This window comes from Helicoverpa armigera, chromosome 2, assembly GCF_030705265.1.
Source record: "Helicoverpa armigera isolate CAAS_96S chromosome 2, ASM3070526v1, whole genome shotgun sequence".
In the NCBI taxonomy this organism is placed as follows: domain Eukaryota; kingdom Metazoa; phylum Arthropoda; class Insecta; order Lepidoptera; family Noctuidae; genus Helicoverpa; species Helicoverpa armigera.
In genome coordinates this window covers 13,685,064-13,709,855 of record NC_087121.1, presented here as the reverse complement: position 1 = coordinate 13,709,855, position 24,792 = coordinate 13,685,064, and the positions used below count along the sequence as shown (strand labels likewise).

Sequence of the window (24,792 nt, the reverse complement as noted above, 5' to 3'; positions counted from 1 at the left end):
TTCTGCACTATTTAAATATAGGTAACTTATGCTTATCATCTTCACGAAAAGCCATATTGTGAACTTTATAAAAGTTACATAACAAAGGTTCACAAAGTTTATTTCAACACTTGTCTCTAAGTCTTTATAGCTCATCCAACAATTGTGTTAGCTCCTCTCAACTGAAGGTATCCAGCTGTAATATCCATAGGTAAACTTCTAACTGTAGCAAACTCCTCCACGTTGCTGTAAAACAGCTTGGAGTGACGATCTATGTACGGAGCCGGGAGGCCAGATATATCCGAATATTTCTTAGTTGGTTTGAATGTTGGTGGGGCATTGATGGAATAATCTGAAAACGAAAGGTTATAAGTAAATAAAAACTTTATAATTCTCATTCAAATTGAGATAATGAAAATAACTTACATAGAACAGCTTCGTTAGGCCATGGAAGTGCTCTTTCTGCCGTCAATATTTGTTTCAGAGATCTCCACATACGTTTTTTACATCCACTTTTGACGACAAACTTGTTTTCATTTTTGAAGCAATAGGTTTTCTCTGTGTCGCCGGTCATACTTTTGAAACACTATGTGTAACTTACGTTTATAAAAAGCACTCTGTAAGCGGGAGGAGACAACAGTAATTATTATAAAATATAATCGAAACAGTAAAATACAACAACAAACGGCTATCCACCTCACCTCCATCAACAATGCGTCAACGTCAATGTCAATTTTGTCAACGCTGTCCATTTGCAAAGATGGATAAAGCACAAAATGAATAACGATTAATTTTAGCTCTCTCAGTTCTTCGTTGACCCATGATATTTTAAACAAAATAACATAACTATTTGATAAGCTGAATATCTCACCTCAAACCACCGCTGTAAAATACATATTGTTTGGCATTGCATAACGATTCACGGAGATAGCTTTGACTATAGTTGGTTTTGCACGTGTGGATTGCGCGACCGAATGAAATCAAATTAAAACGTCAAAATAAGTTTGAGGTTATTTATTGTGCAGTAGGAAATGTGTTAATATTTTCAATTTCACGAAAATGGATATCGTAAATGAAATACTGCAAAAAGAACACAAGAAGTCTGAGAAGTATAAACCTATAACAGTAGAGAAGCATTTGGATGTCGAACTTGATTTGGGCACACTACTCGCATCAGATACCAACGATTTGGACGTAAAATTACTGCAGTAAGTTTAATTGCATGCATGCTCTCTTTATAAATATGAAATAAACCTCTATATAATAATCTTCACATCTTCCAGGTCTAAGAAAGACTCATATTTAGAGTCGTTAACTCGTGACAACACACAGTTACTGCTGAACAAAATATGGGAGCTCCCTACCGAGCGAGTTGACGAAGCTATCGTGGTCCGCCTGCCTGAGCCCAAGACTGTGCTCCCACGAGCTAAGCCTTGCCCCAAGCCGAAGCCACTGACTAAATGGCAAGAATTCGCCAAAGCTAAGGGCATCACTAAGAAGAAGAAGGATAAACTGCAATGGGATGAACAGCTACAGAAATGGGTGCCATTATATGGGTATGTTCATCTGTCACTAGTACAATGTGTACACTTTGTTCTTTAATTCACATTATAGCTAGCTAGGGAGAATAGAGAGATAGAAACATGCATGTGGTATTTAATACAATACGACACAAACGGCTGATGTAACTATAAGTTTTTTGCAACATATGAATACTGACAAAAAAAAAAACAGTTATTTGTGCTTCCCAAAAGTTTGATCACCATTTATTTCTTCAACAATCCTTTATATGAAGATCAGCTTTAATAAAAACAATGAATTTATTTTAATTTCAGTTTCAAGAAGGCAGCTGCAGAGAAAGAGAAGAATTGGCTGATAGAAGTACCACAGAACCTGGACCCCATGACTGACATGTTTGAGAAGAAAGCCAGTGAGAAGTCAGAGAAAGTTGCCAAGAACGAGTTGCAGAGACTCAAGAATATTGCTAGAGCCCGGAAGGTCAAGATACCTCGAGTTGGCTTGCCTGTCACGTCTGATAAAGCTTCGGCTAACCAGGTAAATTAATTTACCATATACCTATTTATTACCAAAAAGGTTTAACAGTTTTTATAACTTCATGTTATTTATTTACAGTTAGACACTGCAGCAACCATAGCCAAGGCATCCACAGCATCGCTCGGCAAGTTCCAAGACAAACTGCCCAAAGAGAAGGAAGCCAGAGGCAAAGGCATTCATGAACTTATTCCAGGCAAAGACAGGAAGCGCAAACTGCCTATACCAACCCCAGCACAAGAGAGGGAGAATAATTTAAATATGCTTGATAACATTTTGAATAAGAGACCTAAAATTGATATGGAGAAAGCTGTAGCTAAGCACATACATGAAGAACAAGTACAGTAAGTACCTTTACATTTATAACATTTTTAACAGAGCTGTTAGAAATATTTTGGCTTTGAAAAGTGACTACTAATTGAATGTGAACACTTATCAATGTGATGAATAGTGATATTATTATCATCATCAGCCTAGCCTTTTTACTCAACTATGTTGGAGTTAGCTTCCAGTCTAACCGGATTGTCATCATCATCATGATAGTGCTCTTAAATATTGATGTTAGATTAAGGGTCAATTCCCACTGAAAGAGCAGCGGCCGGCAGCGGCCGTAATTGCAAGGGATCGAGCGCGAGCGGGCGGGCCGCGCGGTGCCGCACCGCGCCGCGCTCTTACGGCCGCTGCTCTTTCAGTGGGAATTGACCCTAAAACTTCCCATAACCATGTTTCCAACCAGTTTATTTCTCTTGTAACATTATTTTCTTTCTTTTTACAGCCGATCAGAAGAAAAGAAAACCATGAAACCAGCCAAGGGCAAGCGTAACTTCAAGGCCAAGACCAAGGGAAACAATGCCACTAACTTCACAGCCAAGAAACCTAAGGCTGGCAAAGGACAGAGGAATCCTAGTAAAAAGGCTGGCGGTAGGAAGAGAAGATAAACATTGTGATACTTGAAAACTGACTTTATAATAGTTTAAGGGTGTTTCCACATTTATCGACGCGGAATCGGTCCAACACCAGTCCAGAAAGCATTTTATGCAATGAGGGAATTACTAATACCATTCACATCGGCTCGGCTCAGACGACGTGTAGCGACGCACTTGGCGGCGATAAGTGTGGGAACACCCTAAGACTCAGCTGCACCATTTAACTACGATTAGCAAACCATAACTGTCGTAAAGTTTCCGCCCATTGGTCTAATCGGCGGACAACTGAAAATCGTTTGGTTATCGTTATAGTCAAATGGTGCAACTCACTGTAAAAGTTCTAGAATATTCTTGCATACTTTAAGTGGTTTTCAACATAACACCTGATTTGAATAGGAAAAGTGTTGTCTCTACTTCTTATTTAAGTTATTTTAGTACATGTACATTGTACAAGCAAATGTTTTTCTGATACATGATTTAGGATAAACCAAAAAAAACAGGTGAATAAGTTATATGTATGATTATTCTACTATGTATAAATTCAGAAATACTCCATGAAACAGCTTAGTTAGGACGTAGGCAATTCCTGGAGCTCCGCCTTTTCATGCAATGTAATTACTTTTTATCAAAATATGTTCCATAGATGTGTAAAGGGTTGAAATAATAAACAAGTTAACCTTTTTAAAATTATGTTTTATTTCATTCAACAAAAAGGTTATGGACTAGTAACTGTTTTATAATTGTTTAAAATCTATAAATTATGGCATTATGTTACATGTAAAATTAATTAGATTTTACAAAAACTGCACATGTGAAGAAAATATAGATCTCATTATTTTACTTGATATTGAAAATTCATAACTTTACTTATTCTATGGGCGTATAATGAATCCACTGAGTACTCAGTAGTTAGTATTATCTACAATTTTGCTAGTATGGGTGTGTTCACCTAAATATACGTAAAGTATACAATGTAACAATATTTACGCGCATATTTTATGATCATTTACTTAAAGCCTACATATCCATAAAACAAATTTTCAACAAGAGATCGAGATTGAGATCAAGAAGGACACCTTCACTTTTATTGAACTAATTAGACATAACTTTTTTGATGATGGCACATCATTTATTGCGGATATCGATAACATCTCTAACACAACAGATCGGTTATTGAAATTCGCAGTTGTACAATCCTTACGCAATATTGTTACATTGCATACTCTTCATCACTTAACCTCCTTGGAGCTAAATTAGCATCCTAATTCCAACATGTGCAGTATTAGATCTAGTTTTGTACTAGTGTACTACGTATAATGATATTTCCCTTAGTCTACGGTTACGCAACTACTTAGGCAAAAAGGAGAAGGTATATCGATTAATACTGTATATCGAGAAGTCTACACAACACGCTACACTACGCAAACAACTTCACTATAAGCTATGGAAGCTTCTACTATAAAGTAAGTATTATCTAAATATACTTTACTCCATAGAGTAGAAAATCGTGTCGCCAAACAAGTACAGTGACAAGTCACAAGTGCTGGACAATCTTAAAAAATCAGTAGATGAATAAAAATTGGTAATTTTGCTTTGGATTCAGACGCAATGCAAATAACTTTTGATATCAGCACTTTACATACTTATTTGTCTTTTTATTGATATAATTTTGCTAAACGCAACTTGCAATTAAGCGGTTCATGATTGTTAGATATCATTTGAAGGTAAGTACATACTCTTGCGGTAAATTATTGCAGTAGTTCAATTAGCCAGAAATTCATCAAGTCCCTAAGTGCAATAAGGCAATTTTGGGACCTAACGACCTTTTTCGGCAAGTCCACGGACAAGCAGACTTTCTATCTGTATGGAGCAAGGTATATACATCGCACTATATTTTTTTTCTATTATTGACACTAACCACGTTGATTATTCAGCGAATGGCATCAATAGCTCTAAGACTTATTTACTCGTTTTGCTGGAACACATTCTTACGGTGAGTTTCAAAAAAACATTTTTAGCTGTCAAATCGTCGATTTGACCAATTAGCGGCAAGTATACGGCTGGTTATGGACTGGTTATCGTTAACCCACCCTTAGATATTTTAACGAGTATTATTGCTTCCTTTCACCATTCGCTTATAACCAACGCATCTAAATTCTAATCTACAAACAGCTTACACATTAATATTGCTATGCATTGCTACCCTAATCTATCTAAACAAGTTGGTAAACGATTGTCACAAAATAGGATTTCTGATATATTAACTTACATTACACACTGGTCCAGCTCAGAATCGTCGTCAGCGAAATTTGAACAATATTCGGAAATCGATCCCAATATTAGATAGATAGATAGAATATTGAAACCGGCCGTTAGACGATTGCGAGATAGACAGCCATTAGAATAGTATAGAATGGAAATACATTTTAGCTTAATATAAGAATAGGAAAGGTAAATAGAGATGTCTCGATAATAAAGAAGACATTACTTAGAATAACTTATTAAGAAAATTCGGCACAGTACTCTTGACACAACCATGAGAGGCCTTTCCACATTGTGCTTACAAAATGATGACCTATGTATAGATTTTGCAAATCTATTATTTGGACTCTGTCCTCAATAGGTGAGAAATGAAGATAAAAAGATGAATAACTTTCATAAAAACTGCCATTTGCAAGGAGTTTGTCCCGCTTTGCAGGCTGAAAATATGTACTCCAATTTATCTGTGGTCTCTCGAATTTTGTGGTAAGCCTGTGGAAAAACCCCTCGATCCATTTCATAAGTCCTATCTAAGATTACAATTATTATAAAATTCAATTTACAAATAATACAAAAATCACAAAATTATAATTAATTAAATTGTAACTACATAGATTTGAAATATAAAATATTCTAAATTATTCGATAGTTTGGTACCAAGTACCGAATCAGTCAATAAATAAATCATTTGGCTTGACAAAGCAACGGTCAATTCTCTTTTAGCACCATCTGTTGGTAAAAACAGGTAACTTAAGTAATTCTAGACCAGTTTATCCAAGTTAAAGAACATGAACAATTTTACGTCCCATTAGAGATTATATCTACTGTTTAGGATAACTGATCTAGATAACATTATGCCGTTTTCAAAACGTATTGTGCTTTGCCTAAATCAAAATAAAATCATTTCAGTTTTAAGACTAGGTACATAACAATATAGTTAAGTAGGTAAGTCATAAGGAATGATTATTTTCTTGATTATGATTTGTAGGTTTTAAAATACTCCGTGGCATTTTGATTTTATTGATATTTAAATAGTTTTTTTATTTATTTATTTTGACCACTATCACACTTGTTTTTTTTAGGATTATGCGTGAGAGTTGTTACACGCGACAACTTTAGCCAAAACAGCGTCGACCTTTCTCTATTCAGTAAAACCACGTATCTCTCTTTACAGCAATTCCAAAAAAACATAGTATGATAGGTTTCAAAATATTCCAATTTAAAGATTTTCTCATCCAAACATTTTTATTTCCAATGATATTTATCGATTTTTCCGTTTAAATGATGTTTCGGTTCGTTTGTTAGACAAAAATATTGTTTACGGCTATCTAATAACCCTGTATCAATAATGAGGTTTTTCAAAATCCTGTATTCAACAATATTTCGAACGAATACAACCTCTACACGAGGACAGCTTAGATTTGTAAAAACGTGCCATCAAATATTTAACTTCAACTTAAGACGTTATACAAACCTAAAAAAATAACACAAAAGCATTGAATATTTACAAAATGTCTTAATACTAATAATTAACCGATGAGATGTCGCCGCTCCGCATTCACGATGAGAATCTCGTGAAAATATAGGATAATGGCCAAGAGCCTCGATCAACATCTCAAGAGCCTAGACTCTCGCTAGGCGACTGGGCCAAGGGACTGATTCTAAAGGACGTATCCCGGTAGACCAATATATATTTTTTTCTTTTTATTAAACGAATATTCAAAAAGCATAAATATGCTGTTAAATAAACGGACTTATTTATCGATGTAATAAGACATTTTTATATGAAATGCAACAACTAGGCTGTCGTAAAATAAAACTAAGCTGTCCCCACATAGATTCAAAGAAACACAAAAAACGCACCACAACGCACGGTTTTCGACATTTAGAGCACGTAGTGCTTTTTGTCGGGAATTTATTTGTAGGTGCATTAATAGGTAAAAATAAATACAATTTCAATACATTCTTAAACCACACCTGAAGACGCCTGAAGCCGTTACGCACTTTAGATTTTCCTATAATTTTACATTATGCTACAATCGTGTTATTCCGCCTCACAGCGAAATTGTTTTGGTATAATAATTTTCCGTCTTGATGGGTTTACGTGAAAATGTCCCTGAGCGTTATGAAAATATCGCTCCGTATTCTAAACACAAATATTTCGTAAACATTTTTATAGAAAAATCTATAGCGCAATCACGGACAACATCCAATTCTACTAAGATAAAATCTGGGTAAAGATATGTATTTAAATTAAAAATTAAACTTAATTAAATAAGTACAAATGTGTATAATAGCTCTAATACTATGTCATGAAGGGTTAGGAGATCAATCAAGGAATAGAAATGGTTTAATATCAACAATAAAAAGTTTTAAATATATAGTTATAAAAGGAACAACCACTACGTATAAAAACTACATGATTTCTAGTGAACATAGCCGTTTCATTGCTTAATAAACATTGCAAATAAAAATATATTTAGCTATACATACTTAAAGATAATATGAATAATTCATGAAACTTGCGTAAAAAAATATCTACTGAAACGAAGTCTTTAAAATAAAAACAAGTTTTAGATGTCGTGGACAATTTTACAAAGTACACCAATTTCGATATGCTAAGCAGGCCCGAACAAACTATAAGCCGGGGACATTGCGATGTTGTAGAATACAAAATGTCCAATAAAAAGTTTAATTTGTTTTTCTCAAGCTCGGTATAAAAATGTTGTGTAGCTACTGATTTTATTATCAGACATCGATTCTATTGGAGTTTAGTTGTAAAATATAATGCGCTTTCGCAATTTGTATTATAAATTATAATTATCCCATGATCTTTGGTAAAATAATATAATAAATTATAAGAAATATTTAAATAATAATCAAATCAAGCGATGCAAGACAACAACGCAACAAGATTTCATTCTATCACAGGTTGCGAAGAAAATATCATATAAGTCTATAGCATACAATACAATATAACATATGAATAGAAATATACTTTGTTTGAAAAAATATTGCAGCTATGTGTTCAATTACAAATTCAGTATTCAGAGAACATATTTCATACGAGAAAATAAATTATTATCAGGCCACAGTTGCGTTTGTCTGGCTTGTATTAAACTCCGAGCAAGTACAATAACGCTCGTAAATCTTAAGGACTGGGCAATTTTTCTCGCGTCACAAATACGCCTCTAAATCCTAAATATGTATTGAACGCTTTTTAGAAACATCTCTTACTTATATTCAATACTTTGGCCGCCAAAGCACTTCTTGCACAGAGTGTACACGCCCGACTCGGCGTCATGCTTGCCTTTATAATGGCACACAATGTGTACCAGCTTAAGGTTTTCGCGCGTAAATATTTGCAAGTAATACCTATCGGCTTCGATGCCGCCTACCTTCGAATCCCTATCACATGAAATACATTTAATGTCACCGCTGTACAAGCCGTCGATCGCTTGGAGAATTTTCGGGATTATGGACCTTGATAGCTCAATCTTATGGTCGAGATTCCATGTTTGGAATATGATGCGTTCCTCGCGGCTCCTGTAGGGGTTGATGACGTGCTCGCCTTCGTAGAGACACTTGTCGGTGCTCCAGAGGCCGCCGCATTGGAACAGGCCGCTCTCGTCACAAATGCGCGCGTTTTTGTTTGCTTTGCGGTTGAAGTAAGTCTCGTTGTATTTGTGAGACTCGAGAATGTTCCGCAGATCTGTTAGGAACTGATCTATGAGCTTCTTACCTCGGCCGTTCTTCGAGTGTATGTAAACGTCAGATGACTGGAGAGCAGACTTTGTCTTGTAGTAGTATCCTCGCATTCGTTCTTTAACGCGTTTGGACATCGACTGCTCTTTCGTTTTCTCTGATGGTTCTAGTCCTGGAACATCATAGGCTCTTCAGTTTGAAGGAAAAGTTAATCGCAATAATTAGGTACGATCTCTTTCGTCCACGACCTTCCCAAGTTTAAGCGTAATTGCCACGCGTTAATTTGGATTTAATATGCCTAATTGTAAACTGGGTTCATCTGGGCTTCAAAGGGCTGCCTAATTAATACGTTGGAACAACTTTTTATTTACGCTCCGTAATTTGAAAGAAAAACCAAGCCTTAATTAGCGCGCAGGTACTTTTTCAAGGAGAGTAAAACAGCGTAAAATTAGACAAAAGATAAATGGCCCTTTAGATCCTCGAAAACATTCATTACAGTTAGCTCTGTCCGGTTTTAGAGCCTTATTAATGAGCTAAACAGTACCTACTTGGGCAATTTTAATAAACATAATTAGCTAAATGACGTCTTAAAAAGCCGAAAGAGTGCCTTTCGATGTATAAAAATTGTATGCAGAAAAGTACACATTGAAATTGGCTAACAGTTTCGCTAACTAGGCAATTTCGCGGAACTCAGTCTGGTCCCACAAAACCTCGTTATTTATGTTCAGAGAAGCGTTAAAACAGCGGCTTATTATCTGCAGGACTTTATATACTCAATATTCCGGTTGATTTGGCATTCAATACATTTATGTTGACTGTCTAAGGAAAAATGATTGAAAGTAGGCTATTGTTAGAGAAGGAAATCGAGTCAGTCCCTTGGGGTCTGTGCAGTAGGTACCTTATTGGACATCTTATTTTTTGGAAGAAATATTAATTGAAATGTGACATAACGCTATGTTATAACGTCGTAAATGAACGAAGGCCTAGGATATCCCGCATTTCTGTATCGTAAATGAAAGGTTGTGCTAAAATTACTAGGAAATTACTAATTAGTTAAAAGTCTCACCTTCAAACCAGTCAGGGTCCTGAGCCCTCTCACTAAGCATGGTCTTGGCATCATCAGCAGCCTGAATGTACCTCTGGAACACCTTGAACTTCTCCTTGATGTTGGTGCTAAGGAACTCTTTAGCTGCAGCCCCAGTTTCTATGTACTCTTTCTTTTGTGATCGGATCAAATCATAGTAGTAGTCAAAGTCTGATAAAAGATGATTATTGATTAATTTTATGTGTGCCTTTATCATTTGTTAATTTATTAATTGAGATGTTTTTTTATTCAGATAAAGCTAAAGATGGAGTCTTTGTGCTTATCTACTGTAGTGCAACTTTTGTGACATTGATATTCCTGTAATAAAGCCTATACCTACCATTGACCATTTTTTCAGTATTTTTCAATAATATAAAGAGCGTTTGCGGAGGCAGTGTGGCCAGGTACTCGTCGTCGTCGACGTGCGTCCCGTCCTCCGCCACACATAGCCGGCATTCTGCGCAGCTGACATTGAACTGAAAGTCCCGACTCGCGGAATTAGGTCAAGGTACATGAATATCGGTCAAGGCTTCACCCTGACCCGTTTGTCGCAACGATAAACACAGCTAATCATGACTAAAACTAGCGTCTAAATACATTAAACTAATCAAAAATTTACAATTTATGCACTAAAACTGAATATAAACAAAGAAGTTTCCACTTACGCCTAACTTTTTGCAGGATTTCTCGATCAACTCTTCCAGATTTTCAGCCGCGACGCCAATTTTCTTTTCTCTCTTCACATCAGTAACCTTGTATCCCTTTTTCATGATTGTAGTATTTTTTTACACGGATTAAGTTACATTAATTTATAAAAATAAAAACAAAGAAATCCAACAGCCGAAAGCGGGCCCTTGCAGCGCAGTTTGATTCTGAAATGACATTTGTGAAATCGTGAATGAATATGTCAAATTGATAAGAATGTTACCAGTTGCAAAACATTGCGTTTTTTACCACTGCTGTCAAATCCACGAAGCAAAGAGTAAAGTACCTAATATAGAGGGAAGCCAAGCCACGAAGAAAGACAGCATCAGCATTGACAGCATGTTTCATGTTTCTATGCTGAAGAGAAAAAAAAACGGATACCGAAAGTAAATATTGTTTTGGAACATTCGTTCTTTAGGTTCTTTATCTAAGTATCTTGTGTTGTATTATCCAGAAACTCATAGTTACTGTGTTTAACTGACAGCATCCTGTGTTTATTTTTACACAGGCATTAATTGATTCAACGGCACAGTTCACCGGAACGTACAATAACCCTTCGAATATACTAGGAAGGTCGTTTTTAATTAACAGAAGATACATACTACTGATATAAAGATGAAACGTGGAGCACTAATAGTTATTGAGGGGGTGGATAGGACAGGAAAGTCGACTCAAGCCAGAACGCTTGGTAAGTTTTGTTTTTTCTGCAGTATGTATGCTCTAATGCATAACCGGTTTACCGGACATGTATGCACATACGCCCGAGGGCATTTGCTTATCAAAAATAGAATCTTAAAACCATGTTCAATATAGGACAAAATACATTTTGATCCAGACCTTAACTTTATTTTTAAAGTTCATTTTGTACATAGTAATGCACAGAGCAAGAAGATTCTAGTCATTTTTTTTTAAATGACCCAATTTTGTTATCAAAATATAGTAAAAGTTTTTTTAAATGTTTTCTTTTCCAGTTGAGAATTTGAAAAACAAGAACATCCAGGCTGAGTACACAAATTTCCCGGCCAGAAACACAGATGTTGGGAAAATTATAAATAATTACTTGCAAATGAAGGTATAGCATTCTTTTTTATTTAATTATAATAATTTCAGTTTTATGTAACCTTATCAACAAAACTTGCTATCTATATTTTTTCTATGCCTACGGCAGATTGCTGTAGATAAGATTAAAGAATAACCTACATTTGAGCCTAACACAATCTTATCTATTCTCAATCCTATCCGTTCATGATAAATTAATTGTAAGCATTTTTATCCCACAATGGCACCGCAGAACTAAACTTGTAATTTAAAACCCTATCACATAATTATAACAAAAATTTTGTCTTAACAATTATTTAAATTACAATAGCTTCAAATACAAAAACATGTTAAGGATTTTTGTTTTGTTTATTTTTCAGAATGATTTATCAGATGAAGTAATCCACTTGTTGTTCTCAGCAAATAGATGGGAAAGAGCTAAGAATATAATTAAGAAATTAGAAGCCGGCACCACAATCATTGTAGATAGATATTGCTACTCTGGGGTTGCATTCTCGGCCGCTAAAGGTGTGACTATATTTCTACCCCTTATTGCCATACCAAATCTCATTTATCAATCATTTTAGAGCAAATCCGAAAAAACTCACTTTTACATTTACAGACTGGGTTAAAATGGATGGGTACCTGAAACTTATTATTTAGCTGTGTAGGATGAAGTTCCAAAGGCTTATATCCTTCTTATTGCTAAAGGAATATCATAATTTATATTATATCAATAGTACTTTTATGTAACAATAACAAACCTATTGGTTCCAGGTTTAGATTTCAATTGGTGCAAGTCTCCTGATGTAGGTCTCCCGAAACCAGATAAAGTGTTCTTCCTCACAATGCCTGTTGACTCCATCAAAGAAAGAAATGGCTTTGGAAATGAAAGGTCAGTCACTGAGATAGATAAATGTTATCAAACTAGGCCAAAGATGTTTTGGCTAATGGTCCATTTACAGGTCAATCAACAAAAATATTATTTGCTCACAGGTATGAGGTACTGAACTTCCAAAAGAAAGTATCTGAAACCTATCAGAAGTTAAAAGAAGACAACTGGGAAGTTTTAGATGCTAACAGGTAATTTATTGTAGAATTCTGTATACTTTTTGCTTTTCATGCAGTTTTCAATGGGCAAGCTGCTTGGATACAAACTTACCGTGTAAAGTAAATTATCGTCTTAAAAAAGAATTCTTTTATTTATAGGTCTATTGAGTCCATCCAAGAAGATTTGTTGCAGCAATCACTGAACATTATCAATGATGTGCCAGAGAAGCCTATAGGCAAGCTTTGGAAAAAGGAATGACATCCAAAGTACTTACTTAATAACAAATGTACAAAGTAAGGCCGTATACAGAAAGAAAGCTGGAAGAAGCTGGCGCTTGGCAGCGCTGGTAACCCGCGCCGATAAGTTTCCAGCTTTTGTCTGCGCCGGTCAGCGCTTATCGGCGCGTGTTCATATATTTTCCTGCGCGGGTTACCAGCGCTGTCAAGCGCCGATAAGCGCTGTTTCAGCTTCTTCCAGCTTTCATTCTGTATGCGGCCTAAATAACGGCCGGTTCACACATGTCTCCGTTTTACTGTTCCGTTTTATCGTGTACGTTTTTTTTTCGTCGATGGCGTATGTAGTTGCATGAGTGACTTCACACATGGCACAGTATTCTGTATACAGTAAAAACGCCATCGACGAAGAAAAAACGTACACGATAAAACAGGTAAATAATGTGTGAACCAATTGTAGAAGTTCCTTCAAAATTGGGTTAGAAAATAATGTTTAAAAATAAGTTGTGACTTTTATTAGGGAAATTAACGTAGGTACAAACTTGTGCTGCTAAGCCGCTGTACTAAGCCTCTGTTGTATGTTAACTAGCTGTAAAATAATTATGTAAAAATATTTTTTGAAAAGTTTGTAGTGTCTTAGATGATGTTGAAAGTCAATTATTTTTATAAATCTTATTAATATGCGTAACTCATGCCTCCATTATAATTCGAATGGCTTAAGATATTAATATGGGTACTACTATTGTGGAACTCATATTTTGATTATAATTCGAATAGTTTGTCTTCACTTATAACTCTGGTAGTGAGCTTCTACTTAAGAATTATCTTTAAAAATATTTTGTGTTATTTTAATGCATTTTTTTAAATTAGAGTTTAGCTACTGGTATTCAGAATATCTTAGTCGTAGTTGAGATCTGAAATAGCCCTAACATTATATAAATAGACTGGAATACAACCTACAATATTGCATTTTGTCATAACTAGTTGTAGTAGAAACACTCGAAGTTACAATAATAGCATTTAAGTCTTGCCTCACGTTATACTAATTAAAAAATAATGATTTATTAGCGAATTGTTATTTATAAGTAAGCACAATTGAGTATTTTTGGCCTGTGCATAATAGACATTAATTTCAATAAAGAATTTTAAAAAATTACAATGTGTTTTATATTATATTGTTCTATTGACCACAAGCAGCCAATCAGCTAACTTACCCTGAATAACACTTATGTACCTACTTTAAAATAAAAATATAAAATGCTAAAAAAATACATTTATTTCTTCTGTACATTTTGTAACAGATGTTTTGCACCTTCTGAAGACTGTTGTTTCAGGATATTGATGTGGGGCTTAATTTTCTTTTTCAAAGCACTAGCAATGGCGGCATTATTGCTTTCGATTAACTTTAGGAGGAAGAAGCAACCTCTGTTGGTAGGCAACCACAGCTTAATCTGAAAAAAGTTTGATTAAAAAAATATTTGATATAGGTAAAGAAAAGAAAGAAAGAAAATAAATTTTAGGTACTTCTTTGTGTTAGTTACACTACTTATAATTCAAGAATGGCTGAACCTTTTAAGTTGAAAATTAGACCCGAGAGAAGGGCAATAATAATAATTGATACTTTTTGTCACCATTTGGCAACCGGAAGCAGTTATCTCGGAACGCAGACGGAAGCTAGTATTATGTATTACGAAGTTACTCAGATTAAATTACATGTTTCAGAAAATCTATCATAGACAAAAACTTAAATATAAACTCACAGTTTCATCCTCCAAGTGTTCAGAGATAGCTTCGCCCAAAGTATTGCCATCCTTGTCCTTATCCAGTGTTGCCAGTTTCTTGAGGCACATGTGAATGCCGGCGTCCTCTACCGCCAGTGAATCTTTGCCGTCAGAGGTAATGCGCCAATCAGGTTTGCAAATAACCTTAGCTAAGGCTTCTAGGATCTCCTTACTTGACTCTGTGAGACAAAAATATCGAATTAAATATAGCATAATGAGAATTTTTGTGAAGGCTTCCATCGGAAACAGAGTTCTCAAATAGTAAAAGTTATGCTTGTTTTTTTTTTTATATTTTTTAGTATTCTATTGATGTGCTTCAGAAAAACATAGGCACAGCATTGTAAATGACGACGCAATGCCATTACAAGGTAGCTTTATCAATGACTTAAGTTTAACGTACCTATCGACAACACAGCGACCGCCAAAAGCATATTAGTTTTACTACTGAGCCAGAACTCGGGATCCTCTTCTATATCCTTTTTCAAAGCAGGCAAGATTGCCTCTCTGAGCTCCGACACTCGAAGCTCTGCATCCTTCTTAGAGGTACCGCTTTTGGCCCCCTCTTCAAGGAACTTTATGAAACTGGGGTGGAATGCCCCCGAGTCTTTGGGTTTTACCAGCCAGTGTAATGTCTGAAAAAATATTCATATTTATGGTACACATATCCTTATAAACTGAAGAATAGATTATTTTAAAGCAGTAGTCAGCAAAATGTATGCATATGAAACGTAAAATGTGTGAAAAAACAGTAGTATAAAGACTGTGTTGTGTAAGAATGTGGATGGATAGAGACCAGAAAAGATGGATTGCCAGAAATTTGACATGAATAAGAAGGGGGGGATGTTAGTATGATAGCTGACAAAGATGAATGAAAATGGAAATCACATTGTGACCACAGAAAATAACTTGGGAACAGGGCAGGAAGAAGACACAAATGTAAAACTTACCATGTTACCCCAGTGGTCCTTAGCAATGTCCTTCAGATTACTAGCCAGAGTAGAAACAATAGCTTTCTTCACAAGAACTGTGTCGTCAACAGAGTCAAATATGGCGATGAGTAGGCGGTAGCCAGTCTTGTGCTTGCTGAGAGGTACTGCATGCTCCTTTACTACTTTTAGGATAGTCTGCGAAAGAGGATTAAGTTTATTTAAGAGATTGTCACACGACTATTGTATTTAATATTTTTATAGTGTAAACAATTGTAAATTGTGCCAAATAAATAAAATAAATTTATGTTTCTTCATTCTTAAAATTATTACAACTCAGAAGGTATTGTGATAGCAGATTATAGTATTTATTTTTTTAACTACTATTTTTCGCAACTTTTCATCCAACCTGAGCCATTTAGCGCAAAAGAATGATGCGGTAATAAAATTCAATATCTCTGACATATTTTTAATGATGTGTGTCATTTTAAATAGCTACTTCGCACAATTAGATCATGACAAAGTATACAACATTGGCGTTCAAACGTTGCATTTTTTTAAAGATTCCATACTTATTTATAGTTTGTTTATTTTTCTATTTTCTCACCTTCTTATCTTTATTAGTGCCCTGCCACACACAGATAGACGCGGCGTTGGCGCCCGGCAGCGAGTTGCTGAGCGGCACTATGAGAGGGCTGAGCGTCGATATCAACTCCACGCGGTCTTCAGCGCTGCACTCGCGTATGTAGTCATATAGGATTGAGTGGAATAATCTGGAAAATTGTGGCAAAATTTTAGGTAAAAAATTCACATAACTGCTAAAATGAAAAAAGCTAACATTTGAAGTGCTGGCTGTCTTTCTTATTGTAATGAGTTGCTTTCTTTTTTTACCAGAACTTCTCTTTTGAACTATGCAACTCCTCTAACTTTTCCTGCAAAGGCATATGTTTGAAAAAAAAAACTTGATTTGTTGTCAAGCATTTTAATGGACATGCAAGAAGTTTTTTAATATAACAGCTAAAGTAATTTTAATACTTACTCTCCATCATGTAAGTTTTTGTCCAGAATCTTCTGTATGTTGGCTTTACAGGCCTGCAGTATAGCAGTCTTCATTTCAGGGCTGTCCTTATATGTGTCACTGATTGTCTTCACTTTGTCATCTTTTGTCTGCAAGGGCAAGCAGGGGTAACAATTTATATGTCATCTATTTATACAAAATCTTTATCTATATAAAAGGGCATCTTTTTTTTGTTTGTTTGTATGCTAAAGGCACCAAGCAACATAGTCTATATTTCATATTCTGGTACTGGCAGTAGTCCTCATGGTGCGTGAGACAGTGGTGAAACGGATAGTTATTTTTATTTTAGCACAAAAATGAACTTACATTCTTATAAATATCTCCATAAAACTCCTGCTGCATATGACATTTCTCCTTCTTTGTGGCAAACTCTCCGTACGCATAATCCAACACAGGAGCACTAATCGCATGAGTAGCTATGGACACTATGTGACCGAAAAACTTCTTCAACACTTCATGTCTTATGAACTCGGTACCATATTTCAGAATACGTTTGACCGCATGCTGTCCGTACTTGGACTGTACCATTTGTACCATTAAGTCTAATAATTCTTCTGTAATTTCGTTCTTAATGTCATCTGGTCCGTATTTGAGTAACACTTGTATGACTCGGCTTAGATCATGTGTGAGGGCTATGGACTTGTAATGCCCTTTCAGTAAACAGTGCAGCTCCTTGCAAGAGTTCATTCTGAAATCTTGCTTCACTACTTTCCTGTAAATTGAAGTGTTAGTTATGAAATAATTGTAGATGCATAATTAAAAAGAAATTGGCAAGATGTATTTTACGTTTCATTACTTGCTCCATGTGTTGTAAGAATGTAAATAATTGAGTTTCAAATTAAAAAATACTATGTATACGCCATATCTCCAGAATATAAATTTTGAATTCTTAGATGTTTATAGAACCTGTTAACGTGGTCACATTTTACACAAAACTTACAAATGTTAATAACTTAATATTACCTTTGAATCTGTGCAGCCAACAGCTTAGCCTTGTGTGACACTTCAAACACTTCAGCAGTGGCCTTCGCCTTGCGCCTCACAAGCCTCAATTCCTTCTTCTCTTTCTTCATTTCAGACCATTTTGGTTTCTCTCCATTAGCTTGGTCTTTCGAAAAGTTTGGCTTTCCCTTACCATCTTTGGAGAAATTGGGCTTACCTTTACCATCTTTGGTGAAATTAGGCTTACCTTTATCACCTTTTACAAAATTAGGCTTCCCTTTGCCGTCTTTGTTAAATTTTGGCTTCCCAAACGTATTGGGGCCTTTTGCTCCATCCTTCTTAAAATCCTTCTTGAACTTATTGTTCTTTCCATTCTCGCCCTGCGCAGGTTTGCTGTCAGTGTTTTCAAAGTTTACCTTTTTCTTCTTTGATGGGCTAACACCATCTTCATTGGATTTTCTTTTAACTTTCTGCATTTTTTTAACGGATTACACCAATAACACACGAGGTTATGAAATTTGTGGCAATTTGCGGAGATGCTGAGGATTATTACTGTATACGATGCAAGTAATAAAAAATATCGTAGACTAAGCGATAACTTAATGAATTGTAAAATAGACTTATATTTCCTTAATATAATAACGTGTGTTTAATTTAACCGCACGTGTATTTTCTATTTATTCGACATTTTGCTAGTCTGTCAAGTAAGTACTGATTTCCGTCAATGTCATTACAACATTGACATCACGTAGACTGTTTAAGAAGATTGTGCATTCCCCCGGTTCTAAATTTTTGCAACGATTTTATTGCTTAAAGATATTTTGTTAATCTAAAATCTAGATTTCTGAGAAAAGAATATTTAAAATGAGCAATTACAGCCATTTTTATTCCAGAATTGTGTAGATATAACATATATGTCTGCAGTAACGCTACTGCAGATGACTCAAAGGTGTCTTCGTAATAAGGCATGATAATGTCATTAATGCAGAAAGGAATGCCGACAGGTAGAAACAAGTTAATATTTATTTAATTTTCCAATAAGTTTATGGTTTCGTAAATTTGAAATGAAAGAAATATGTGAAAAAGTAAACAAAACCACATGACTTTCATAGACCATGGTTGATATAAACAAATATTTGGAGAGCCAGCTAGCTCTTGCAAAACAAAGAGAAGTAATTAAAAGTAAGAAGGACAATGTTTCTCAAAAAAGCAAAGCTGCCGCTGAACTTATATCCAAGAAACAATCTAAGCAGTTTGGAAAGCAATCTCCTAAAGAAACGACCAAGGACGCTGCAGTACCCACCACTTCAAGGTCGCGATCAACGACTATTTCGTCAGACAAGGATTCAGATCATGAGTACTTACCCTCAGACGAAGACGTTGATGATGATATAATTAACATAAACTCAGGACCGTCTACCTCAAACACTAGAACTAAGCAAACCCTAAAGAAAATTGTGGACGATGGAGACACAGCTCTCTACAATGAGAGACTGGAAACTTGGAAGGCAAACTTAGCAGCAGCTAAAGCGAGTAATTACGATGGTGGAACTATGACAGCTGATGTACAATATGTGCTGGAGGGAAACACTGACCCTGAGGAACTTCATGAGTTGCAGAATGGCTTAGGTGTACCCAATTTTATTTGGAGACAGTTGTACAAATTTCAAAAGATTGGTGTTAAGTGGCTCTGGGAACTACATCAGGTAGAATCTGGGGGCTTGCTAGGAGATGAAATGGGTCTGGGTAAAACAATCCAGATAATTGCATTCCTAGCTGGCTTGTCTAAAAGTGACTTGGGTGCTTGGGGAGGCCTTGGGCCTACCATCATTGTGGCTCCGGCTACTGTTATTTACCAGTGGGTGTCTCATTTCCACTTTTGGTGTCCACATTTGAGAGTGGCGGTACTCCACCATACTGGTTCTCATGCAGGTAATCATAACCAACTGATTAGGGACCTGCATACATCTCATGGAATACTATTGATAACATATGCTGGCATTGTTAAGTACACAAAAGATCTGACTGCAAGGAAATGGCATTACATCATATTAGATGAAGGTCACAAGATCAGAAACCCTGACACCCAAGTCAGTAAGCTGGTAAAAAAGTTTCAAACTCCTCATAAGATACTTATTACAGGCTCTCCCATGCAAAACAGCCTGCAAGAACTGTGGTCATTGTTTGACTTCATGAGACCAGGACTACTGGGCACATACAATGTTTTTATGGATCATTTTGCTACACCCATCACCCAAGGAGGATATGCTAATGCCACAGAATATCAAGAAGCAACTGCTTTAGAAATAGCAAAAGCCTTAAAAAATATTATTACACCTTACATGTTAAGACGCACAAAGGCTGAAGTTCAAAGTCATATAAAACTGCCGGAGAAGAATGAGCAAGTCTTGTTCTGTGCTTTAACTCAGGAACAAAAAGATCTTTATATGGGCTACCTCACTGGTACCACTGTTAGGAGTATTTTGGACAAAGATAACAAATATGGAGACCCTATAAGAGCAAGAATACTGGTTGCTCTGTGTACTTTAAGGAAGATTTGCAATCACCCTGACTTGTACCTGTACGAAGCTCATGAAGAGTGTGATGAGATTGACGAAGAAAGATTTGGCAACTACAAAAGATCTGGGAAAATGACTGTTGTTAATTCATTATTGAAAATTTGGCAGAAACAAGGTCATAGAGCCCTGATATTTTCTCAGTCAAGAGGTATGTTATGTTTACTAGAGCAGTATTTACAAGTTCAAGAATTTAAGTATTTAAGAATGGATGGCTCAGTAAATGTAGGTCAGAGGCAAAACATGATAAAAACATTTAATGAGAATCCTGAATATTTGGTGTTTCTTGCCACCACAAGAGTTGGAGGATTAGGAGTTAATCTAACAGGTGCTGATAGAGTTATCATTTATGATCCTGATTGGAACCCAGCTACTGATGACCAAGCTAAAGAAAGAGCCTGGAGAATAGGTCAGCAGAGAAATGTTACAGTTTACAGACTTCTGTCAGCTGGAACTATTGAAGAAAAGATATATCAAAGACAGATATTCAAACATTTTCTCAGCAACAAAATATTAATTGACCCCAACCAAAAGAATGTGTTAACCACTAGTACACTACAAGGATTATTCACTCTTGAAGAACTTAACTGTGATGGTGACACTGAAACTGCATCACTTTTCAAACATACAAAAATAAATGTTGATAACAATACCAAAAGTAAGAAAAGTAATGATAAAACTTCTAGTGATGTCTCATTTTCAAAGAAGAAAAAGATAGAAGCTATGAGAAGGATGGCAAGAGAGATAAGTAGGAAGATTTCAAAAGATAAAGTAGATAAAAAGGTTATGAAAGAAGAGAAAGATCCCAGAGAAGAATACAAAAAGAAAAGAGAAATGCTACTCAACCCACCTAAAGTCGAAGTACCTGAAATAAACTTAGTTGATGATCAAGTGACAAATGTTCCTTTTGAAAACATATTGTCAGAATTGGATATAGTAAATATGCATGTAAAGAAAGACTATGAAGAGAATTTGCTGAAAACAGTTTTAAATAGTCAAGAAAAGGCAGCTGAAGATGGTGAGCCTGGTGAAGGAGAGGAAGAGAGTCTTGATAACGATAAAGGAGTTCCTGACCCTCAGGAAACATTTGTAAATGAAAAACCAATCAGAGAAAGAACACCTGAAAGAGATAAACCTTGCATTGATAAGGAAATAAAGAAATCTAAGAAAAGAAAACATTCCCCAAGTCCAGAATCTAAACTAGAAAATCTAGTGGCAGTTAAGAAAGTTAAAAAGAAAAAACATAGACGTAAGGAAAAAGAGGATAATGATGATGATTATGTGTTGAGTAAACTTTTTGCTAAAGCTAATGTTAAGAGCGCATTACAACATGATGTGGTTGTTGGGTTGGCTGAAAAAGAGAAACGGCATAAAATAAAAGAAGACGCAGTCAAGAAAGCGAAGGATGCTATTAGAGCTATCAGATTTTCTTCCAAATAAACCGATCCATGTTTTTTTAAGGGCTGATTTTTCAATCGCCAGATAACTTTTATCTGAAGAATATTTTTAACGAGTTGACAGTTTTTGTATGGAAAATATGTCAACCCGCCATATTTATTCCTCAGATAGGAGTTAACTGATGATTGAAAAATCAGCCCTAAGAAATATTTAAATAGTAACGTAAGAAATAAACGATTATTGTTGTTTAAACATGTTTCATTTACTTAATACCTACCACTTGGTGTCATATTTTCCACTAAATCAATTGAACTTTGATTAGCTGTAATAAATAAGAAGTTTTTGATTGGTAATGTGATTCCTATCTTCAGCCATCATGGCGCAGGGCGCTATGGCGATTAAATAGGCTAAATTATCTATCGAATCGAGAATATCAACCGAAAGAAGCTGTTGGCTTGGTACGAAATTTTGTTTTATTGGCAACACCACCTAATTAAATGTCAAAACCTAGCTGCCTGCTTTCCGAGTGCATAATCTTTAGAATTATTAAAATATTATTGTATAATTCGACATAAACAACTGTAAAGCTTACGCCTAAAATTGCCTTAAAATATGTTCGCGTGATTTAGATGTAAAGTTAGTGTTTTATAACGTAAAGTCAATAATTTGATCTGGAGCAATCGTGGAGGGATTTTGTGAAATTCTAATAGGATTCACAGATTTTAACTTGATTCTCGCTGGGAGGACGTCGGCGCAATGTCGAGGAGAAAACTGCCGCCGCCGGGCTTCAACTTCAAGCCCCCAGAAGAGCAGGTCGTGTAAGTGTCAGCTGAGTATAATTCTGCCTACCTGACATAATAATATCCATTGCCTGGAACTGGAGTTCTATAATTATATCGAAATATATGTATTTATTTATATAATTTTTATGTGCATTTCTTTTTAGCTCACTAGGCACAAGTTGTAGTTCAAAATTGCAAAAAAATTACATCAGATAATAGTAAACAATTGATGGAATAGATAAGTTTTTAAGCAAATATCATGAATACTAATATTATCAATCACCTACGCCCCTTACTCCACAGTTTGTCGAAATTCTGGTTGTACACTAATGAGTTGGTTGCACTAACCTTGACTGAACAAATACTTGTAATCAGCACTGAGGTTACCAGATAGCTAGAGGGTTACTCATTAAATATAAGCAGAGAATAAGCTGACTGTGAAATTATCTTGTTGACGGTTTAATATCATTTTTATAGTGGATTAAACTTGTGAGGGGATATATGGTTACTATCCAATCTTGATTAACGGGTCATTGACCCTGATAACTTTTTTATCCTCATTCTAGTCTTACTAAAATAAATACGTTTTTAATCTTACCATTCTGAACCTAATTTTGGTTAAAATTCTGTAAGTCTAACTAGATCGTGGGTATATCTGACTCTGATTACCTGTATTTTTGAAAACTGCACTATCACATTCTTTGACCAGAACTTGTAAAAGACAACCTATAAAAACATTACCTCTATTGGTAGTATTATGTAAGTACTGATTCTACCATCTTGTTTCCTCAGAACCCCACCAAGGAATTTGGATAAGCAGACAACAATTACAGTTGACGACAAGACATTCACGGTCCACGCAGATGACCTGATAAAGATCTGTGACCTCGGCCGGGGAGCCTACGGCATTGTGGAGAAGATGAAGCATATTCCCAGTGATACTACAATGGCAGTCAAGGTAAAAACTAAATTAAAATAATGTCCAATGTATTTGTAAACTAAATTATTCTTTGGAGGTGTGGAGACAAAATGGGGAGGCCTTTGCCCAGCAGTGGGACAGTTCAGGCACGGGAAAAAATATACATGTACTTGTGTCCACCATTTGAGAATACAAAACTCATTAAATATTTTTTAACATAACTATATTCACACTATATTTTCTTATTTATATTTAGAGAATCACAGCATCATTCAACAGTCAGTCTACAGAACTGAAACGTCTGCTCATGGACCTGGATGTGTCCATGAGAGCCAGTGCCTGCCCATACACGGTGCATTTCTACGGTGCCATGTTCCGCGAGGGAGACGTCTGGATCTGCATGGAGGTCATGGACATGAGCCTCGACAAATTCTATATGAAAGTCTACCATAACAACCGCACCATACCTGAAAACATTCTTGGAAAGATCACATTTTCTGTGGTCAGTGCTTTACACTATTTATATTCTAAGCTCAGAGTCATTCATAGAGATGTGAAACCATCCAATATCCTGATCAATAGGAAAGGAGAGGTGAAGATGTGTGACTTTGGTATCTCTGGATATTTAGTGGATTCTGTTGCTAAGACTATTGACGCAGGGTGTAAACCTTACATGGCTCCCGAGAGGATCGACCCGAGCGGCAACCCGGGACAGTACGACATCCGCAGCGACGTGTGGTCGCTCGGCATATCCCTGATCGAGCTGGCGACGGGCAAGTTCCCCTACAACACGTGGGGCACGCCGTTTGAGCAGCTCAAACAAGTCGTCAAAGACGATCCCCCGAGACTGCCGAGCGGACAGTTCTCTCCAGAGTTCGAGGACCTCATAGTTCAAAGTCTTCAAAAAGATTACAAACAGAGACCGAACTACGACGCGCTGCTGACGCACCCCTTCTGCCTGGAGCACAGTCAGAAGGAGATAGACGTCGCGTCGTTCGTTCAACAAATATTAGACTTACCCGATGAATCCTAGTGATAGGAACATTATTTACGTACCTACTAAGTACAAGCGTTTACCGACTAACCTTAATGTAGTTTAATAATTGAAAAGATATAAAATAATGTTATTAACCATAAAATAAATTAAATTATGTATTCTTTTTAGAGTGCCCATCACTATGGGCGTACGCGGCGTTTTTAAATGTTTGATTTCAAAGATGATTTAGTGTCTACTACAGAAGTAATCAAGTCTCGTGTAAGTGGAACTTTGTCAATTTAGTAATGTAGCAGTAGTTAGAGGGTAGATGAAGTAAGAGTAACATTTCGCTAATATGGTTTTATCTATGTGTAGTCTGTTT

The 24,792-nt window shown here is 35.9% G+C and overlaps 6 protein-coding genes across 6 annotated transcripts; 4 read left to right on the top strand and 2 right to left on the bottom strand.

Moving 5' to 3' along the window:
• Positions 1-947: 947 nt before the first annotated feature.
• On the top strand, positions 948-3,034 carry LOC110378697 (ribosome biogenesis regulatory protein homolog). The gene is made up of 5 exons (XM_064040665.1): positions 948-1,187; positions 1,263-1,535; positions 1,815-2,034; positions 2,113-2,375; positions 2,807-3,034. The coding sequence occupies exons 1-5, from the start codon at positions 1,039-1,041 to the stop codon at positions 2,967-2,969; spliced, it is 1,068 nt and encodes a 355-aa protein (XP_063896735.1). The 5' UTR covers positions 948-1,038; the 3' UTR covers positions 2,970-3,034.
• A 5,076-nt stretch (positions 3,035-8,110) lies between these two features.
• On the bottom strand, positions 8,111-10,911 carry LOC135118477 (DNA fragmentation factor subunit beta-like). The gene is made up of 4 exons (XM_064040643.1): positions 10,671-10,911; positions 10,346-10,481; positions 9,988-10,176; positions 8,111-9,093 (listed from the first exon to the last, which is right to left on the bottom strand). Exons 1-4 carry the CDS (start codon positions 10,773-10,775, stop codon positions 8,450-8,452), a joined length of 1,074 nt encoding a protein of 357 aa, XP_063896713.1. The 5' UTR covers positions 10,776-10,911; the 3' UTR covers positions 8,111-8,449.
• Positions 10,912-11,020: 109 nt separating this feature from the next.
• On the top strand, positions 11,021-13,149 carry LOC110378092 (thymidylate kinase). Its single transcript, XM_064040648.1, has 7 exons — positions 11,021-11,096; positions 11,219-11,398; positions 11,682-11,782; positions 12,129-12,276; positions 12,526-12,643; positions 12,745-12,831; positions 12,958-13,149. Exons 2-7 carry the CDS (start codon positions 11,326-11,328, stop codon positions 13,055-13,057), a joined length of 627 nt encoding a protein of 208 aa, XP_063896718.1. The 5' UTR covers positions 11,021-11,096; positions 11,219-11,325; the 3' UTR covers positions 13,058-13,149.
• Positions 13,150-14,290: 1,141 nt separating this feature from the next.
• On the bottom strand, positions 14,291-18,454 carry LOC135118476 (protein penguin-like). The gene is made up of 8 exons (XM_064040639.1): positions 17,781-18,454; positions 17,124-17,529; positions 16,779-16,906; positions 16,347-16,512; positions 15,761-15,937; positions 15,214-15,445; positions 14,793-14,992; positions 14,291-14,483 (listed from the first exon to the last, which is right to left on the bottom strand). The coding sequence occupies exons 1-8, from the start codon at positions 18,233-18,235 to the stop codon at positions 14,307-14,309; spliced, it is 1,941 nt and encodes a 646-aa protein (XP_063896709.1). The 5' UTR covers positions 18,236-18,454; the 3' UTR covers positions 14,291-14,306.
• A 297-nt stretch (positions 18,455-18,751) lies between these two features.
• On the top strand, positions 18,752-21,790 carry LOC135118474 (DNA excision repair protein ERCC-6-like). The gene has a single exon (XM_064040627.1). It carries the CDS (start codon positions 18,875-18,877, stop codon positions 21,773-21,775), a length of 2,901 nt encoding a protein of 966 aa, XP_063896697.1. The 5' UTR covers positions 18,752-18,874; the 3' UTR covers positions 21,776-21,790.
• Positions 21,791-22,226: 436 nt separating this feature from the next.
• Positions 22,227-24,614, top strand: LOC135118475 (dual specificity mitogen-activated protein kinase kinase 6-like). Its single transcript, XM_064040630.1, has 3 exons — positions 22,227-22,551; positions 23,308-23,473; positions 23,691-24,614. The coding sequence occupies exons 1-3, from the start codon at positions 22,490-22,492 to the stop codon at positions 24,465-24,467; spliced, it is 1,005 nt and encodes a 334-aa protein (XP_063896700.1). The 5' UTR covers positions 22,227-22,489; the 3' UTR covers positions 24,468-24,614.
• The last annotated feature ends 178 nt before the right edge of the window (positions 24,615-24,792 follow it).

Excerpts from the sequence above, each read along its gene's own strand:
- LOC135118476 (XM_064040639.1), bottom strand. The coding sequence starts at position 18,235 with ATGCAGAAAGTTAAAAGAAAATCCAATGAAGATGGTGTTAGCCCATCA. Across the intron at positions 16,513-16,778 it reads AAAAACTTACATGATGGAGA|ATTATTCCACTCAATCCTAT; the intron begins GTAAGTATTAAA and ends ACAATTTTCCAG. Across the intron at positions 15,938-16,346 it reads GCACTAATAAAGATAAGAAG|ACTATCCTAAAAGTAGTAAA; the intron begins GTGAGAAAATAG and ends CCTCTTTCGCAG.
- LOC135118475 (XM_064040630.1), top strand. The coding sequence starts at position 22,490 with ATGTCGAGGAGAAAACTGCCGCCGCCGGGCTTCAACTTCAAGCCCCCA. Across the intron at positions 22,552-23,307 it reads CCCCCAGAAGAGCAGGTCGT|AACCCCACCAAGGAATTTGG; the intron begins GTAAGTGTCAGC and ends TTGTTTCCTCAG. Across the intron at positions 23,474-23,690 it reads ATACTACAATGGCAGTCAAG|AGAATCACAGCATCATTCAA; the intron begins GTAAAAACTAAA and ends ATTTATATTTAG.
- LOC135118477 (XM_064040643.1), bottom strand. The coding sequence starts at position 10,775 with ATGAAAAAGGGATACAAGGTTACTGATGTGAAGAGAGAAAAGAAAATT. Across the intron at positions 10,482-10,670 it reads AATCCTGCAAAAAGTTAGGC|TTCAATGTCAGCTGCGCAGA; the intron begins GTAAGTGGAAAC and ends CGGGACTTTCAG. Across the intron at positions 9,094-9,987 it reads GGACCCTGACTGGTTTGAAG|GACTAGAACCATCAGAGAAA; the intron begins GTGAGACTTTTA and ends ATGATGTTCCAG.
- LOC135118474 (XM_064040627.1), top strand. The coding sequence starts at position 18,875 with ATGGTTGATATAAACAAATATTTGGAGAGCCAGCTAGCTCTTGCAAAA.
- LOC110378697 (XM_064040665.1), top strand. The coding sequence starts at position 1,039 with ATGGATATCGTAAATGAAATACTGCAAAAAGAACACAAGAAGTCTGAG. Across the intron at positions 1,188-1,262 it reads TTGGACGTAAAATTACTGCA|GTCTAAGAAAGACTCATATT; the intron begins GTAAGTTTAATT and ends CACATCTTCCAG. Across the intron at positions 2,035-2,112 it reads ATAAAGCTTCGGCTAACCAG|TTAGACACTGCAGCAACCAT; the intron begins GTAAATTAATTT and ends ATTTATTTACAG.
- LOC110378092 (XM_064040648.1), top strand. The coding sequence starts at position 11,326 with ATGAAACGTGGAGCACTAATAGTTATTGAGGGGGTGGATAGGACAGGA. Across the intron at positions 12,277-12,525 it reads TGCATTCTCGGCCGCTAAAG|GTTTAGATTTCAATTGGTGC; the intron begins GTGTGACTATAT and ends TATTGGTTCCAG. Across the intron at positions 12,832-12,957 it reads GAAGTTTTAGATGCTAACAG|GTCTATTGAGTCCATCCAAG; the intron begins GTAATTTATTGT and ends TTTTATTTATAG.